Source organism: Gallinula chloropus, assembly GCF_964237585.1.
Source record: "Gallinula chloropus genome assembly, chromosome: 17".
Classification (NCBI taxonomy): Eukaryota; Metazoa; Chordata; class Aves; order Gruiformes; family Rallidae; genus Gallinula; species Gallinula chloropus.
The window spans coordinates 13493946-13512002 of record NC_140102.1 but is presented as its reverse complement, the minus strand read 5'-3'; the positions used below and the strand labels follow the sequence as shown (position 1 = coordinate 13512002).

The following is an 18057-nucleotide window of genomic DNA, read 5'->3' as shown; positions in this document are numbered from 1 at the left end:
AGAGAAGGATCTGGGGGTGTTTACTGACAGCCGGCTGGATGTGAACCAGCAGTGTGCCCAGGTGGCCAAGAAGGCCAAGAGCATCCTGGCCTGGATTAAGAATAGTGTGGTGAGCAGGACTAGAGAAGTCATTGTCCCCCTGTCCTGAGTGCTGGTGGGGCCCCACTCTGACTCCTGTGTTCAGGTTTGGGCCCCTCTCTAAGAAAAGACCTTGTGCTGGAGCATGTCCAGAGGAGGGCGACGAGGCTGGTGAGGGGACTCAGAGTAACTGTTAGGAGGAGCAGCTGAAGGACCTGGGGTTGCTTAGTCTGAAGAAGAGGACGTTGATGGGGGACCTAATAGCTCTCTACAAGTACCTGAAAGGAGGTTGTGGAGAGGCGGGGGCTGACTTTTTCTCTCTAGTGACAAGTGACAGGACAAGAGGAAATGGCGTCAAGTTTTACCCCAGGGGAGGTTTAGATGGGATGTTAGGAAAAACTTCTTCCCAGGGTGGTTGTTTGTCCTTGGAACGGGCTGCCCAGGGAAGTAGTGGAGTCTTCATCCTTGGAGGCATTTAAACGATGGTTAGATGTGGTCCTGAGAGTAGTGGATGGCAGGTTGTTTGGACTTGGTAATCTAAAAAGGGTCCCTTCCAAGCAAGACAATTCTGTGATTCTGTGATTCTGTGAAGCCGATGCCTGTGAAGGGGCTGAGCTGGTGGAGAGCTTTTGCAAACAACTCTATTGAGAAAGAGACCTTGCGGAAGTGTAAGGGAGTTAGTTATCAGTGTGCCCTCGTGAAGACAGGCACCTGCCTGGAGAGCTAGGCATAGATAGCAAGCTGGCTTTGTTACTGCAAGGTCTCCTCTTCCTTCTGTCCTGACTTCGTGACTTGAAGGCATGATAAGAAAAGGCGTCTTAGAGGCTTCACTGAAGTACAGCTGTCCACTCGCCTTGCACAGTCCCTGTATCTGCCAATTTTTACACTATTGCAGAAGCTTGAAGTAAGTTTTCTGTCAGGTTTGTAAGACGTTGCCTTGCCATGGACCTTGCTGGGTTTTTTCTTCCATTTGTGCCATAAAGTCTTTGCCTCAGACTAGGATAATTTGGGCCCAGAAAGGAAAATCTGTAATGGAATATGTTAGGCTGGAAGTTTTTGAGTGGGAACAGATTCTAGGGCATCATTGATACTGAAGCTATTTTAATCTCCCTCACAACCATTTTAGGAGTATTAAAATACATACTTTAATTCTGCCTGATAACATCTCCAACAGCGCAATCTACTTGCTTATAAGTGTGTCACACCTGCTCATACACACCAGTGGGGAAAACAGGCACCTAAACCATCGCTAATCATTTGGAGAACATGGAAGTAGATTTCTCGTGCTGAGCATTCAGCGGCTGAAGATAGGAATCCACACATCTCATCTCTCAACGCTTTACAAGGCGCAAGGGACAAAATGCAAAGATCTAATGAGATGTTAAATACTGATACTCTGAGAGAGACCGCTTTTGCTATTTTAATACTGATCTTTACTTTGCAGTAGTGCCTCAAAAGGCTCTTTTTCTTCTGAGAGAAACTTGGAATAGCTGCAGAAACTCTGGCTGAAGTTCTTGTCATCATTCTCTGCAAACAAACATGACAAGTCAATCAAAATCCAGTGTGACTGGACTACGTATTTAATATTAAGTTTAAAAGATTGCCTCTACATTTATATTTGATTCTGTATTTATCTTTAATATTTGGCATGTGTGAAGAGTCCACTCTCATTGCTTGTATTATATTACCCCCCATGGTGGGGGTTCTTCAGAGAGGCTGTTTTAAGGCATGTAAGGATTCTTCACACTGTGAATCGGCCTCTCACTCCATTGCCAGTATGGAAGTCTTGCTAAGATCCATCTTTTAAGTGCCTAAATTAGGTGCTTAAAGTTAGGGTGGTATGAAAATGTCATTGTACACCCCTTGCTTTTCAGACATAGCTTGTCTTAAACGAGTCTGATCTATTTGTGAAATCTACTGACATTAAAGTTTCATCACATCGCTGTAACAGGGAGCCTCAGCTGAGTTTCCTTGAAGGAACTGTTCTTGAATGCTTTGTAGAATGAATAAATATACGTAGTTTTGGAAACAAATGCAGCTGTAGAGTGTTCAAACAGTACAATAGGTTTTAATTAAAAATAAATCCTATAAAGCACAGCTGTACCATGCTGTTGTAAACGATGTCGCTTGGATCTTACAGGATTTTTCGTACGTGCACAAAGTTCCATCATTTCAACCTTTCGTGGGCTCCTCCATATTTGCTCCGCTGAAGATACTGCCAAGTCAGTGCCTCCTACCTCTGAAGATACCAGATGCCTGCATTTTCAGGCCTTCTTGGGCTGTTCCTCCTAAAATTGAACAACTTCCTTTGCCGCCTGCAGCCACTTTCATTAGAGATGGCTACAAGTAAGTACAGTCCTGTCGGAAAGTAGTTGCTCCTGCCCATACCTAAAATAGGTCTTTAATGAAAATGTTTGCATATATTAACAGTGCTTTACTACACACCAGAACCATAAAATAACCTGCAAATGTCTTGTAAACCTTTTAAATATGTCATTGTCTGAGATCAAAAAAGTTCTGTTAGCAGGAACGTTTGAATTCAAACCAGCCTTTGGAAGTGGGTGCTGTTACAGTGCGTGTCCGGCTGTACTCTCAGTGCTTCTGAAAGAGCAGTAACATGAAGTACTTGAATTAATTGTGAACAGAAGTGTTAGGGAATGAAATGAATGCACTTAACTTCTCATGGCTCCGTCCTTCCACTGCAGTGCCCAGTTCTCTAGCCTACAGCTAGGCATCCCTCAGGTGTGAGCTTCGGCCTGACCTAGCTGCGCCTGGTGATACCTGCTTGCCTTCTGAGGGCTCTTCAGGTTTGGAGTAAGCCTGTGACAGCTCTCTTCCCCATGTGCTTATGTTAGCTCCACTGAGCTCTTGTGATTTCACCCAAATGGGTCACATACAGAGCTGCTACTTGGACAGATGCCAATCAGATGTTTGCTATCCTCCCCTTTCTAAATGCTGATAGAAAAGATGCCAGGTATGAGAGTGCTGCAGCCTATCAGCAGAGATTGCCATTAAATTTAAAAGCTTGTATTCCTTACTCGGTTCTCAGAAATTAGCAGTGTTTATGGAAGAAATTCTTTACTGGAGATTTTGAAAGCTATCAAGAAATTAAATTCATAAAACCTCTTAAAAGGCATAATAACAGTACAGAGGTCTCCTGCTGCACTCCATTCATTTCTAGAGGAAGTAGCCTGTATCTTTAAATCAGTCTGTAAATCCTTTAAATCAGTGCTTTTCCAGCTCCAAAGGATCCTTCAGTGTTCTCAAAAGAATTGCAAAAAAGAAATTGTAAACCCTTGATAGTGCCTCGGGAGCAATTTAATTCTCAGTTTTTTTCTTAGAAGTAACTGATTCACCAGGCCTGAGCCGGTTATTAATTTCAGGTATTTGTTGGGGAAAAAACCCCTTTCATTTCCAATATAATCCAATTAGAGTGAAGATTATTACTGCAGGCTTCCGACAGAGTGGTGATTGCCAATCAAGGTTTCTAGGTCACCTTTTCTTATTAGTCTGAGGCATTCAGTATGCTTCAGATTCAGAACTCCTGCAAACCTTTGTTCATTTTTTTTTTTCCTCTCTTGCTTTGAGTTGAACATACATCAGTTCAAGGTAAGGAAATGATTCTAAGGAATCAGGTCTTCGCTATTTTCCTTTTCAAGTCACTAATGATATGTGAGCAGTAAAATAGTATTCCTTTTAAACCCCACATGAACTGTGCAGTAAGAACAGGAAAAAACGTGTTTCCCCTCCTTTATCCAGAGACTCACTGAGTCCTTACGCTCTTTCCTCACCCTGATAGGTAATTAACACATTTCAAGAAAAGCGAGCGGCTTATTAGCAACTTGGAAAGAGAAAAGCAAAGCAAAGATCTTACCCTTTTGATTAGCCCCATATTACTTGTTTCGTGATATGAGTCATTCCAAAGAGAAGATCGATCTCAGGGGAATGTACAAACTGTGCTTTGGTCACTTGAATTTAGCAGAAAATGCAAAAATAGAGTTAAAAAAAAAAACAAAACAGTTATGACAGGAGATGGCTCAAAGCAAGGATTCTTGGCTTTACTGGCCCAAGAGTTTGTAACGGACTGTGTCATATTGTGCTGTAGGCTCTGGAGTCCTAAATGAGTATTTGCAGTTCCAGAATCTGAAATGCTGCTATCGGTTGCATGCCACCACCAGGCAGTGTCAGATGAGCACCAGATGCATGGCTTCTGACAGCTGTTTGAAGTGTAGACTTCTCAAATAGATTCCTATGGCCCAGAATGATTGTCTCCATTTCCACTAATGTATCTCTTCTTAGATAGCTGTGTTTAAAACAACAACTGCAGTTCTTTCTCTGAAAGAGTTCCATATATCCTCAAATCTTAACTTCATAATTTATCTTGAGATTTTTCTCAAAAACATTTGAGTTTTAGGCCATGGGAATGCTCTTCAATAGGGCTAATTGCCTGAGCTGATACCTGTTTGTTGCACTGATAAGAAACAGTGGTGTTCATTATGAGAACTGCGATTTTAATTGAGAGACATGAGTAGGAGGTTAGAGAGAATGTGTGTCTGCAGTTACTGTGGATCCTTTCATCCCCTTTCATTTATAAAGAAGTTTTGACAAAACCAGTCTTCACAGCCAACCAGTTTGTGATGGTGTTTGACTGTTTTCCACTTCTTTCTTGTAGCAATGTGCCTAGTGTTGGGAGTTTGGCTGACCAAGACTATCTTCAGATGAACACTCCTCAGATGAATACACCAGTGACGCTAAATAGTACTGCTCCAGCCAGCAACAGTGGAGCAGGAGTTCTGCCGTCACCAGCAACTCCCCGCTTCTCTGTCCCTACCCCACGCACGCCCAGGACCCCAAGGACTCCTAGAGGTGGGGGTACCGCAAGCGGTCAAGGATCTGTAAAATACGACAGCACAGATCAAGGTTCACCTGCTTCTACCCCTTCTACAACACGACCGCTTAATTCTGTGGAGCCAGCCACTGTCCAGCCCATCCCTGAAGCCCACAGCCTGTACGTCACCTTGATTCTCTCTGACTCTGTGTTGAACATCTTCAAAGACCGTAACTTTGACAGCTGTTGTATATGCGCCTGTAACATGAATATTAAAGGTGCGGATGTGGGGTTGTACATCCCAGACTCATCTAATGAGGATCAGTACCGTTGCACCTGTGGCTTTAGCGCTATTATGAACCGCAAATTAGGTTACAACTCCGGGCTCTTCATTGAGGACGAGCTGGATATTTTTGGCAAGACCTCAGACATTGGCCAAGCTGCAGAAAGACGACTGATGATATGTCAAAGCAACTTGATCTCTCAGATGGGAGAGGGAGCTAGAAGGACACAGGAACCTCCAATGAGCCTCCTCCTCCTCCTCCAGAATCAGCACACACAGCCTTTCACATCTCTGAGCTGCTTGGATTACATGTCCTCCAATAATCGTCAGACGCTCCCGTGTACGAACTGGAGTTACGACAGGCTGCAGGCGGACAGCAACGACTCCTGGATAGAGTGCTTCAATGCCCTTGAGCAAGGCAGGCAGTACGTGGACAACCCCACTGGTGGGAAAGTGGACGAAGCCCTCGTAAGAAGTGCCACTGTTCATTCTTGGCCTCACAGCAACGGTATGGGTCAGAGCAGGTTTTTCCTTCCCTTTGAATTGTTGTGACACCTCTATAAATTTGAAACTTGACAGTTTTGAGCCACCTAGTCTTTACGTGGGATGTGATAGACATGAAGCTACCCTAGAAGTAAAGTAGATTTCAGAAAGCTTTGTAATTACACCTGAAGTGCCAGTAATCTGGTTGTCCTTAGACTTCGTGGTCTAAATTGTGGTCTGTAGAACTTAAGAAATCTGAAGCAGAGGTGGAAACCAAATTTAGGTGTTGGGGGGAAGGCAGAATTATGGCCCCCTTTTTTGGAGAAGGGGATAAGCAGTCAGTAGAAAAGAACTGCTCTGTATGAAAGAAAAAAAACAAAAGTGCTTCTGTAATGAAATATTACCTATTTATGTGCTGAGCATGCTGTGACTTCTTACGAACTGAGCTGGGCACCAGCAACATTGAAAGGTATGTGAAAAGGACTGCCAACAGCTTCATTTCAGCAGTGCTTTCATGAAGTGCCACACTGAATGTTATTAAGCTAATTAAAGATGTACACAGTGTTCACATTGTGAAGAGCAATGCAAAGGAACAATCCACAAAAAAAGGTTGCTACCTCTAAATAACTCTTCCTTTTCCTCACTGACAATGACCGATGCTCCTTTTCATTTGCAGTATTGGATATCAGCATGCTCTCCTCCCAGGATGTTGTGCGCATGCTGCTGTCGCTCCAGCCCTTTCTCCAGGATGCTATCCAGAAGAAGCGAACTGGAAGGACCTGGGAGAACATCCAGCATGTGCAGGGACCACTCACCTGGCAGCAGTTCCATAAGATGGCAGGACGGGGAACCTACGGTACGTATTGTGTTACCTGCCAACAGTTAGGATGAACGTGTGGGTTAAAAGGCAGTTGAAGCACACGCTTGAATACTGCAGGGGAGGTTTTACCTTTCCAGATTGATGAGTATTTACAGGGTGCAGAAACGCTGGGTGAGGATCCAGCTCCCTGTCTGCGTCTGCATTTTGGCTTGTACTGAAACTTGTGGTGATAAATAACAGGAAGAGAGGAAGCTGTTAAAGTTGTACCGAGTCATAGTGGGAAAGGGGCTTTCCAAGCTACCCAAATGTGCAGAAGGGGGTATGTTTTCTGTGCAAAGAGGTTTGCTTGTTCTAAGGTTTTCCCACAGTCTTAATAAGAAGTTTCACTTTACATATCTAATGGTTAAAAGTGACACTTCTGGAAAATACAAATTCCAACACAGATTCTGTATGTGCACATGTGCAAAATAATGACTGGCCTTTCGATGCACATTTCTCACCTGCAATTTGTTTTGTCTTAACTGATCCAGTCTTGCTTAGTTTTGGGGGTTTTTTAATCCAGTTCCATCGTGCTTTATTTTCCCTCTGTTGATATTTAATACATTGCTGCTTTACTTTGGGGCTGGGGCAGCTTGCAGGAACTACAATTCCTGCCCAAAGCTACTGTGCTCCAGGAGGAGTACTTCTAATCTAATCATTCTTCCAGCATTTCAGTTAGGATTTCCCAATTTTTACCAGAGAATAAACCCAAAATTACTGTACAGCAAGTAGCAGAGCCTTTGAGACAGATTCAGTAACTTTTACTCAGTGATGGCTTTTTAATAAAGCTGGATTACAGCCTGCAGAAGCTACTGGCTGTATTTTTGCTGGAAACTTTGAACAGTATTTCTTCTAGCGAGAAGCATCTGAGAGGTGCCACGTTAAACTGGGTGGTAATCCTCTCAGCCGTGACACTGGAGCCCCTCCTCTGGAGAGGAGCAGGAGGCAGCTCTTAGAATGAGCTTTCCCAGTATTTTCTACCTGGGAAGCTGTTTGCCTGACCGTTGTACTGAGTAATTTTGCACCCCTAGCCCGAGGTAGGTGAAGAACTGTAAAATCAGATTTTACGTGTTCGTGTTACTACTTTTGGTTGAGGAGGAACTCATGAGATGTGGTTATGGTTATGACAAAGTAAAACCACGAGATGAAGCCTCAGAAAGAGCATTACATGTCTTTACAGTACACAGAAAGATGTTTTATTGCAACTTTCTAGGAAAGTTTAAATGGTGCTTGGATCAGCTCCCTCTACTTTGGCTGAGTGATTTTATGACATTTCTTAAGTACAATATAAATCTTTCTTCTCTTTTATTAAATATTTTTTCCAAGCAAAAAGGCTGTGGGAGAACACAGTTTATCAGGCACAATACAGCCTCAGTGTGTGTTACCATGCTATGGTCACACTTCGAGGAAACTCGGCTTGGCAAGGGATTAGTTATTTCCAGTATTCCCCTAAAAGAGCCCACTTCCTGCTACATCAGAGACCCCCCTGCAGTGAAACCAGATATTTTAACATGTTTTTTCTTTCTCTTTTTCTCTCTGAAGGCTCTGAGGAATCTCCTGAGCCTCTTCCGATCCCGACTTTACTAGTGGGTTATGACAAGGACTTCCTGACAATCTCTCCATTCTCCTTGCCATTCTGGGAGAGGCTGTTGCTAGACCCATACGGGGGCCATCGGGATGTCGCCTATATCGTGGTGTGTCCAGAAAATGAGGCCTTGCTCGATGGAGCCAAAACTTTCTTCAGGGACTTGAGTGCTGTATACGAGGTTGGAAAGAGGAACCACACAATTATTTCTTTTTAAGTGTCGCTTCTGCTCTACTGCATGTTCATTGGGAGCCATCCATGTTGTTAAAAGTAACAACTATTTCAATAAGGCTGTCTTGCATTTTGAGGACTTTGGGCAGAGTCCCAGCTGCCATTTAGTTGGGTTACACTGTGATTCTCTGCATTTTGGGGTATTTGTTGCCATCTGCTCTCTCCAGTACAGGTTCTCTTGCTTTACAATGAGAGTATTAATGCAACCTAATGCCCAACCAAGCCTAAAGAGCAAGGAGTATATTATAGAAGCTGTTGCTTTCTTGTAATTGCTGGGCTGGAGAGAAAACCCATTTACTTTTTTTTTTTTTAATGTGCACATTGTGTACTACTGAATACATAAGATTTCTCTGTAACTTTACATGTGCTGTATGTGCATTTCAACAGGTAAACATAACCTTTTGGGTTTACACTAAGAGGCCACCAGGTGTGTGCTGGTAGCAAAGGGTTTGTGCTGCACACCAGCCTGTGTAGCTTTCTGCGGTGCCTGGCAGGTAGTTACAAGCATTTCTTCTTTCCCCACCAGATGTGTAGACTTGGCCAGCACAAACCAATCTGCAAAGTGTTACGTGATGGCATCATGCGGGTGGGGAAGACTGTGGCACAGAAGCTAACAGATGAGCTCGTGAGCGAATGGTTTACCCAGCCCTGGGGCACCGAGGAGTGCGACAATCATTCCAGACTCAAACTTTACGCGCAAGTTTGCCGGCATCACCTAGGTAAGTCAACTACCATGGCACTGGCAAGGCTCTCTTGCCCTCTGGAGGTAGCTCAGAGGTTATCTGCAGTAGGTGCCATCAGGGAGCCTTTTCTTAACAAACGATGAACTGCGTAAGACTAAAAAAGGTGTGATGAGGCTTTATCTCAATTCCTTAATCCTTCCAAGTGGAGTTTGCCAGTTTAACAGTCTGGTGATCATGTCAGAGATTCAAAAACCAATACTTATCTTTTTAGAAAAGTCCACTTGGTACAAGATGTTTGTATGTCCCAAAGATGTTCCACACAAGACTGAACATATAAGTTGATCTAGTTTACATGCTGCTTACTGCACCATCGTGCCAGTGTGACAGAACGATGTCCATGGCACCTTCAAGCATAACGTTTATTTGTATGAGAGATGAGTTCACTAAAACTCTGCAGAGGAAGAATGAATGAACACAGGTGAAAAGTAGAAAGTATCAGTGTCCTTGGTGCCTGGGCCTCAAGTGGATACTTGGAACCCCATTCCCTGAAGGCATGGACTCCTCTGGCACTCCTGTAGGCCAATTTTCATCCTGAAACAGTGACGCATTTTGAAAGCTTTGTCTTGTTTTGTTATGGCAACCTGCCACATTTGTTCCTTTATAGCATCATGTCAGGTGTGCCTGTTTCAGGAGTGTAGAATCCGAGAGGACAGAAGGTACAAAGTTCGCTGGTCTGGGCTCACCCTGGGGAGAGACATGGCTGTTACATTCCAGAGTGGATCCAGAGGCAGCTTAACATGTATTGTGGATGTGACAGAAATGGGATCCTAGCACAAGGCACAGACCTATCAAAAACGTCCCTGGAAATACATCTGATGATCACTGGGACAGGTGGTGATCATGAACCACCAGCCATGGAAATGTTTCGGCTTGAGCTGAAATGTGCAAACTGGGTTTTGTTTAAACATGGCCAGGAACTTTTAAGTGGTTTCTTGAAAGGTGTTGGATTGCCTTGCTCTGAACAAGGTGTGATGGTTCTTAGGTCGGCTTTGAGAGCTGCTGATCTAGTTTCAGGAAAAAGTGGAAGCAGGTATCAGAGTTAGCTGTGCATTTCCACAGCCTGGTGAGTGCTCATCCCGCCCTTTGAGCCAGGTTTGGCAGGACAGGCTGGGACTCAGCTCTCTCCAGTGACCCTCTTGCTCATTCAGTCTGCTTTGAGTTTGAATTTACCAGGTAACAGGGAGGGAGGAGTTACTCCAGCACTACATGACATGCACACACCAGGCTGACATGCAGAGTATGCTCCGTGAGCACAGCCAGTCAAGGAATTGAGCTGTTCAATTCCCACCTGAGGCACCTGGAAGCTGCCCCTGCTGCAATTTACTACCCCTGGCACTAGTCAAAGAATAAATAGCGATTTACTTGGGGTTTATTAATTGGTTACTTGAAAATAATCACTGTGATACCTCTTTTTCTGACATTGAGGAGCAGAAATAATCTAAGTTTGCCATTATTGTAGCTCAAATAAATAGGGCTTTTAGGTTTTCAGTCAGACAGAGATAACCTGTAGTAAATTGCAAAGCTGAACACTACAGAAAACTGTTATCGCAACACAATCTAGCCAGAGGTAATGACATGTCAGTACCCACTTGGCTTCACAAAGCTCTGCAAAGTCAGTCCTGTTTTTAAAGGCACTTGATTCATATCAGTTAGAACTGAAACCCTGAAGAATGGATTCCAAAGTAAATATTTATAATGGAGATTATAGTCACTTAGCCTTTGTATACTCTCAGAATATTCTAAAAGCGCAGAAAATATCATATGGCTCTATGGTTAATGCAGTTCCCTTTGATCTGACAGACTGTCATTAATCTCTTTCCTCTTTATCCGCTATTTCAGCACCTTACTTAGCCACTCTGCAGCTTGACAGCAGCCTACTGCTACCACCGAAGTACCAAACCCCAGCGCCAGCCAACCAGCCACAGACAGTACCTGGGAACACTGGACCTGTACCCTCAAATTCAACATGTCTCTCAGCTGCTGGGGCACCACCAACAGGCAACTCCTTTAACTCCACACCCGGCGGAGGGACCACCAGCCTTCCAGCAGGAAGTAGCAGTTCATCCTCTGCATCCTCTGTGCCACAGCTCTCAGCATCTTCTGCAACGCCCAGTGCTAACCAGATGACCACCACCTCTACTCCGGGGTTTAGTGGGAACATCGGTTCAGGACAGAACACCAGTGCTGGGGGAAGCGCAGCAGACCGCTCGCAAGGAAGCACAGGTCCTGGAGGAGACACAGAATCAGGTCAAAACTTACCACAGCAGCAGCAGGAGGGACAGGAAGGGTAAGTTACTTCAGTGCTCTGGTGACTCAGAGTAGTTCTAATTGGATCCACTGTTCTGCTTTTATGCAACTCATAACCTTAAAGCCTTACACAGGTCCTCAGAAGGAGAGGGCTCTGCTGTGTGCAGTTCTACTGACCAGCTGTACAGGGAGCAGGAATCGTTTTTATTTGCTGTAGCAGTTATGGGTAAAGGGGAGCTGGAAAGAACAAACCTTCCCCTTTTCCATTACAAGAAACAAAGCTTGTTTCATCTGCACAAACACGGGTGCTGTGGTTCGGTTTGAGATGCCTTAGGACACCCCACCATTGCCATATGGGACAAACACGAGGTGTCTCCAAGGTTCTGGGCCATACCTGTGAGCTTGGTCCCCGGTGTCAGGTAGCACAGGATCCCTCCCGCGGCACCGAGCGCCTCAACCCAGGTGACTCCATCACGCCCAGAATGTTCACAGATACCAAACACAATCTGTAGATTATTTTCTTTTCTGATTTGCTTGCATTGGAAGTGTTGTTTTGCAAGCAGGAAAGCTGTGAGGACAGGAAACAGGATTAGATTGGATTGCTGTGATTTTAAACTTTTGTAAAGACTTCATTTTATAAATAGTCATGAAACAAAAATGAGGGAAGGGGTGTTTTTTAACATCTTATATAAATAACTGCCTGACAGAAGATGGTTTTCATTAGTCTGATAATAATGCATATTGCTAATAGTCGTGATATATGTTATGGAGTTCCTGTATCCTAAGTGAAAAGCCCACATCCTGCTGTAGTGAGGGTTGTCCTTAAGACAGCTGTCCACTGGATCTATGCAGAATACTGTTTCATCGACTGCAGCATGGCTTCTGACAGTGTCATTCCGAGCTGCTTGTCATCACTTGCAGATGTTGAGCCTCCCATTTGTGGTCGAGGCATGGAGAAGTGTTTTACCAAGTAAAAATATTTAGTTGCTCTTTCCATTACCACTGGAACCTTTTCAGTAGCTAAACAGAGCGCTTCAGTCTCCAGGGATATCACTTCGCCACGTTTCCCCAGTTCCCAGTTCCTTCTCTATCCCTTCCACCTCTCCCAAAAGAAAAGCCGAACAGCACCAAAACCTGGGCCAGCACATGTATAAAAAGAAAACTCACACAGCTCGTAAACTGGCCTTTCCACATGCCTTGGGTGTAATCATTTCTGATTGCACTAATGAGATTATCTTAGACTTCATGGTATCTTGGAAGGTATTTTGGTTTAAGAGCTGCTGTGAGAAGTCGTGTCTCCACACTCACTGTTGTCGTGTTTGGTTTAGGTTTGCTGCTGAGCGTAAGAGTCAGTTCATACTCCCCTTTTCCCCTCCCCTGCTTCAGCCTTGCAAAACCTTACAGAAAAACAGTTACTACCAGTTTGGCCCGGTGTGGCTGGGATAGAGTTAATTTCCATCCTAGCAGCTGGTATAGTGCTGTGGTTTGGCTTTAGGATGGGAATAGTGTTGATTACACGCTGATGTTTTCAGTTGTTACTGAGCAGTTGAGGACTTAGAGCTCCTCATCCCGCCCTGCTGCCTTCAGGTGATGAACAGCTTAGCTGTGTGTCACTTGGCTTGTATATTCTTCTATCGTTACATTCACATACATTATATGTATATTTTTGTATTTCTATTCTATTACCATTATATAATTCCCTTCCTTTTCTGTCCCACTAAACTGTTGTCATTTCAACCCATGAGTTTTCCCTTTTCGATTCTCTCCCCACCCTACTGTGGGGGGCAGTGTGGGATGGGCTGCGTCGCTGCTCTCGCTGCCTCGCTCATGAAATGGGACACAATTGACACTAACTCGTGTGTGTCTCTAGTGTTACAGAGAGGGAGAGAATAGGGATTCCCACGGAACCAGAGTCTGCAGACAGCAATGCCTATCCTCCAGCAGTCGTCATCTACATGGTGGATCCGTTCACCTACACTGCAGATGAAGAATCTGCCTCCACCAACTTCTGGCTGTTAAGTTTGATGAGATGCTACACAGAAATGTTGGATAACTTGCCTGAGAACATGAGGAATTCTTTCATTCTCCAGGTAATTCTGCCTCCCTCACTTATCTTCACAGTGGAGAGTCATTCTATCACAGTATCATATGAATGCTCTATTAAAGGATACAACATGGAAGATAATACAGACAATTTAGGTGATGTTTGCACATTACTTTGTTGGCAGTACAAGGCTGTGTATTAGAAACTCACTTGCTTCAGTTTTGATGAGGAAATCCATCTGAGGCAGCCAGTGTCTGTTGCACAGTTCCAGCAGTCACATACGCAGGGTGCTTCCTGAGGGGGGACTTTAATTATTTAAGTTGCAGTTGGGTTGCCATCACCAAAAATGTCCAGTTGCTCCTGTGATTACTTTACATGCAGAGTTGTTTGCTTTTTATATTCTCCCTGATTTATATTTTTTAATCCAAAAGAAGTATGCAAAACCAGACATTTAATGCATAATTTAACTATTGTGTTGTTATTATCTGCTGCTTAAAAATAATTTACCATGTAACTTGGCATGTAATAATAGTTACTTACTGCGGAATTACTTAAGAATTGAATTTGTGTAGACAGAAGCAGAGCTTGGCCTCTCGCCCAGACTCCGGCGTTTCGCCGTGCCGCCCCCTCTCTCCAGTGCCTCTGTCTGAATAAGCAGGGGAGGACGGGAGGGCAGAGCTTACAAACTGTGTGTAGGTGAGCAAGCAGAGCTTACAAACTGTGTAGGTGTGCAAGACATACAACAGAAGTGATTTCTGTAGACTTACTCCTGTATAGTCCACATGGCTTAAGAGCATTTTAATTTAAATGGCTTTAAAAAAATAATAATTAGAAGTTGTGACAGTGTCTCAAACTGGCAGAGCAAACACTGGTCACTTCTGGTAATCCTGACCTCCCTTTTCCCTGAAACGATGGGGGAGGCTGTCACCAAGATGCTCCGGGCTTGGGGGTGAACTGGAAATCAGAGTCACAGCTTCATACCACGGTGGGCTGCAGGCGGTGTAATGAATGTGGGCCTGCAGATACTGAAGATAAAATAGCCACTGATACCACAGTGTCTGTGTAAACTGCCAGGTGACACTGTGTCTTTGTCTGCAGGAGACAACTCGGGGCTTCCCAGCTCTTTGAGTACTGTTTATTTTCCCCAAATACCTGGTGCTTTGCCAGTTTCAGTCAAAATAGCAGGCAGTTTTCTCTAAGCAGAGGGTAAGGGGATAGCTTGCCAGCACAGGGTTCTCAGGCTGGCCCACACCACACACAAACATACAGTTATTTCAAAATAAATCCATTCCAAACACTTACAGATTGATTACACTTCATAGATAGGGCAAAAAAGCCCAGCTTCTACAATTCTTGGACAAAGAAGTTGCCTTTTAAAAACAAGTGGTCACATCTACTAAGTTAGAAGTGCTACCAGAGTTCCAATGGCTCAAGCAAAAACCAGAGTTGTTACGTTTTGTGACACTGAAGTTTTATTACTACTGGAAGTATTTGTTAGGAGAATCTTGTTGGGTCTCATAGCATTTGATACAAAGTGAATGTCCTGTATCCATGGTTTGTGCTCCAGAGATCTCACTGTTCAGAAGAAGAGACAATGTTTTCCACAGCCACGTGTAGGACGCTAAAAAAAATGGAGCTTATGGAGATTTAATTCTGATTTTTCAAAGGATTTGAACTGAAAAGATTATTTGGCTCACACTTGGCTTGTTTTGAAGGAATGCTGTGGTGTTTCTTCCTGTTGTTGCGCAGATGGGTCTTACCCACCAATCACACCTCACTGGCAAATCATGCTGTAGTTCTGGTGCATGGTACAGACACTGAGCTGCTGAGCTTCCCATTGACTAGACTGAGAGGGAGAAGCCACCATGTAAATCATGACAGTAGAATCTTCTGCTCTCTCACTCCTTAGTGCTGATTCCCACGTGAACAGCGCACGCACTAATTCCAACCACAAACTACAAACCCAAACCTGCCTCAGCACAAGGTTCAGAGCACTGAGATGATATAGGAGAGCCTGCCTGCCAATGAAATGTCAGGAAGAGAGAGGTGTCTGACTGGGTGTTTGGGTTTTGGACCGAGGATTAAAAAATTCAAAGTAAAACTACCCCAGAGTTTTAAGGTGTTGCTTTTAAAAGCTGCTGGTAGTTACTACTTGTGGTACACCTTGAAGGATGTTGTAATGTAACTGATTATATGTCCTTCCCAAACTGCAGAATGAGAAAGTGGACTTCAGAAAAACAAGGTGACAAGGAAGCAAATCTGTTCCTTTGTGCAGTACACTGGGTTTCACATTCAGTGAGGTTTGTGTCACAGAAAGCAGAATTCATGTAGAGTTTCTGTCCCACTGTCATCGAGGTGTTCTGGAACTCTTGGGTTGTTGTTGCCCTGTGTCCATTGTATTGGACAGTAGGAGCCTTTGCTCTCTGAGAGGTTTTGCAGCCCTAAATAGATCATTGCAACGGAATCAGGGAACATGGTCGCTGGCTGTGTCAGCTTCATACTCCAGGTACTGCAATGCCAATACCTGGATAGACATCAGGTTGTCATGGCTGCTGATGGACTAATGAGCGCGTGAATCTGGTTGGATATTAACAAACAGCTCTTCGAAGGCTCTCAGTCATGTTCTCTTGTTTGCATGAATTATCTAGATTGTGCCTTGCCAGTACATGCTGCAGACAATGAAGGATGAGCAGGTTTTCTACATTCAGCACTTGAAGTCGTTGGCATTTTCAGTGTACTGCCAGTGCAGGAGGCCACTGCCCACACAGATCCACATCAAGTCGCTCACAGGCTTCGGGCCCGCTGCCAGCATCGAGATGACCCTCAAAAACCCTGAGGTTAGTATTGGTGAAAGAAAAGGAAAGCCTGCTCAAAAACTGTACCCACTTTTCTCAAATGTCAAAATAGAGTAGAGAAAATACTTTGAGGAGTTTTTCTTGAGAGTATAGAAGAAAATGACCGTGTGATGGGAAAAGGTGAGCTAATACTCAATGAAAAATAGTAAGAAAAATGTCAGACTGCTTGCTTTCAAAGCATTTTAAGCTCCTAGTTTTGAGTCATAAAGTAAAAGGTTAAGTTAAAGTTCAGTGTGGAAAGAGAAGAAAGCATCTGTCGTTACTTGGGATTCTGTGACATTCTGTAGTTTCAGTCTATAGTACACCTACATGAAAGTGATTGCGACCAACCTTTATTTATATACCTATATATATATGCATATATATGAAATAAGTTCCTGTGCCTAATTAGAGATGATATATTAATTCCCTGAGGTAATGGAGAATTCCCCCTATTTCAGTGGGCTTATCTTTCATCTGGTTTTTTAAGCTATAAATATTCAAGCCCTGTTGCTGGAACTTCAGGGATTTCAAAAGAAGAATAATCCATCTTACTTTCCATGAATGTTTTTCGTTCTTTGAAAGATAACAATGACTGTTTTATTTAGATTTAGTGGACCAAATAAATGCCTAAACCCTTACCTTGGGATAAAGGCATGCTTGTTAGGGTTTAAAATCATCATAAACCCAGCCAGCCATTGGCACACTTTCTTACTCACATAACACCATAAGCTCTCACTGGAAGTTTCTAAACGCGGTATAACCCCCGGCATCCCCTTCACATTCCTTCCTGGTGCTTCCATCAGGTGTCTGTTCAGCAGGATGGATTTGCAGCAAGCTACAACAGTCATACTTGAGACTATTTAGGTGTAAGGGGAAGAGCAGTAGACTTGCAAGATCTCTGTAAGCATCTCCCCCCTGCTCCCACTCCCCTTTGAATTAGTGTTCCTGCACTGTTGCCAGGGTGGAAACTTCTAGAAAGTGACATAAACAGCAGCCCTTATGTCTCCCTTAATGTCTCTAAGAAAACACCGTAACTTAATATTCCTCTAAGCTGATTAACTTGCACTTTGCATTTCATGTTTAATTTCCTGAAGACACAAAAGGCACCAAAAAGGGGGCAGATGTTTTCGTGAGCAGCTTGCATCCAGCATGCTTAATTAATCAGGTGTCTCCTTTTCCCATTCTACACATGCTTGTGGTGCAACTTCCAAACTTTGCCTGAGAAATGCAGAAACCACCCTGACCATTTCTGAGCTGCTGAGCACGTCTTGTCAGGCCCATCATGTTTTTCTTTCAGAGAGGGGTTAGAAAGCAAAGATGGGTTTGGGGCTGAGCATCTCAAAAGCAGCTGGAGGTGTGGTTGGCCCTGTTGAACCTGAGCAGCAGCGTGGCCTCACAGCTGAGAGAGGCTGCGTTGGGAAGGGTGCTGCCACTCGGGCGATAGGGGATGATTCTCCATTCCTAAGCACTGGTGAGGCCTCACCTGGGACGTGCTGTGTCTGGCTCTGGCCTCTGCAGCACAGGAGACACAGAGCAAATCCAGGGAAGGGTTGCAGAGATGAGTGAGGGATGGAAGCATCTGACACCTGAGGAGGTGCCGAGAGCACTCTCGGGCCAGGAGGGCTCTGACAAGTGTGTGTCAGGACCTGGTGGGAGGGAGTAAAGGAGATGGAGCCATGGTGGGATAAAGTGATGGGACAAAGAGGCAGTGGGTGCAAGCCAAAATACTAAGAATTCTGTTTCAATGAAAAAACCACAAGGAAATTGTTTTACTGTAGGAGTGAGCAAACACCAGAACTGGTTGTCCAGGCAGACTGAACGTGTCCCTCACTGGAGATG

General features: G+C 44.2%; 1 protein-coding gene across 1 annotated transcript in view; it reads left to right on the top strand.

Annotated features, from left to right (window-relative positions):
• MED13L (mediator complex subunit 13L) overlaps nt 1-18057 on the top strand; it is a gene marked incomplete at its 5' end in the record, with an annotated part of 193290 nt that overhangs the window by 162252 nt on the left and 12981 nt on the right. Inside the window, 8 exons of the mRNA XM_084271900.1 lie at nt 2219-2424; nt 4751-5697; nt 6349-6528; nt 8074-8297; nt 8874-9066; nt 10930-11377; nt 13208-13427; nt 16030-16218. Coding sequence (XP_084128026.1) covers nt 2219-2424; nt 4751-5697; nt 6349-6528; nt 8074-8297; nt 8874-9066; nt 10930-11377; nt 13208-13427; nt 16030-16218 — 2607 coding nt within the window. The remainder of the gene's footprint in view (nt 1-2218; nt 2425-4750; nt 5698-6348; nt 6529-8073; nt 8298-8873; nt 9067-10929; nt 11378-13207; nt 13428-16029; nt 16219-18057) is intronic.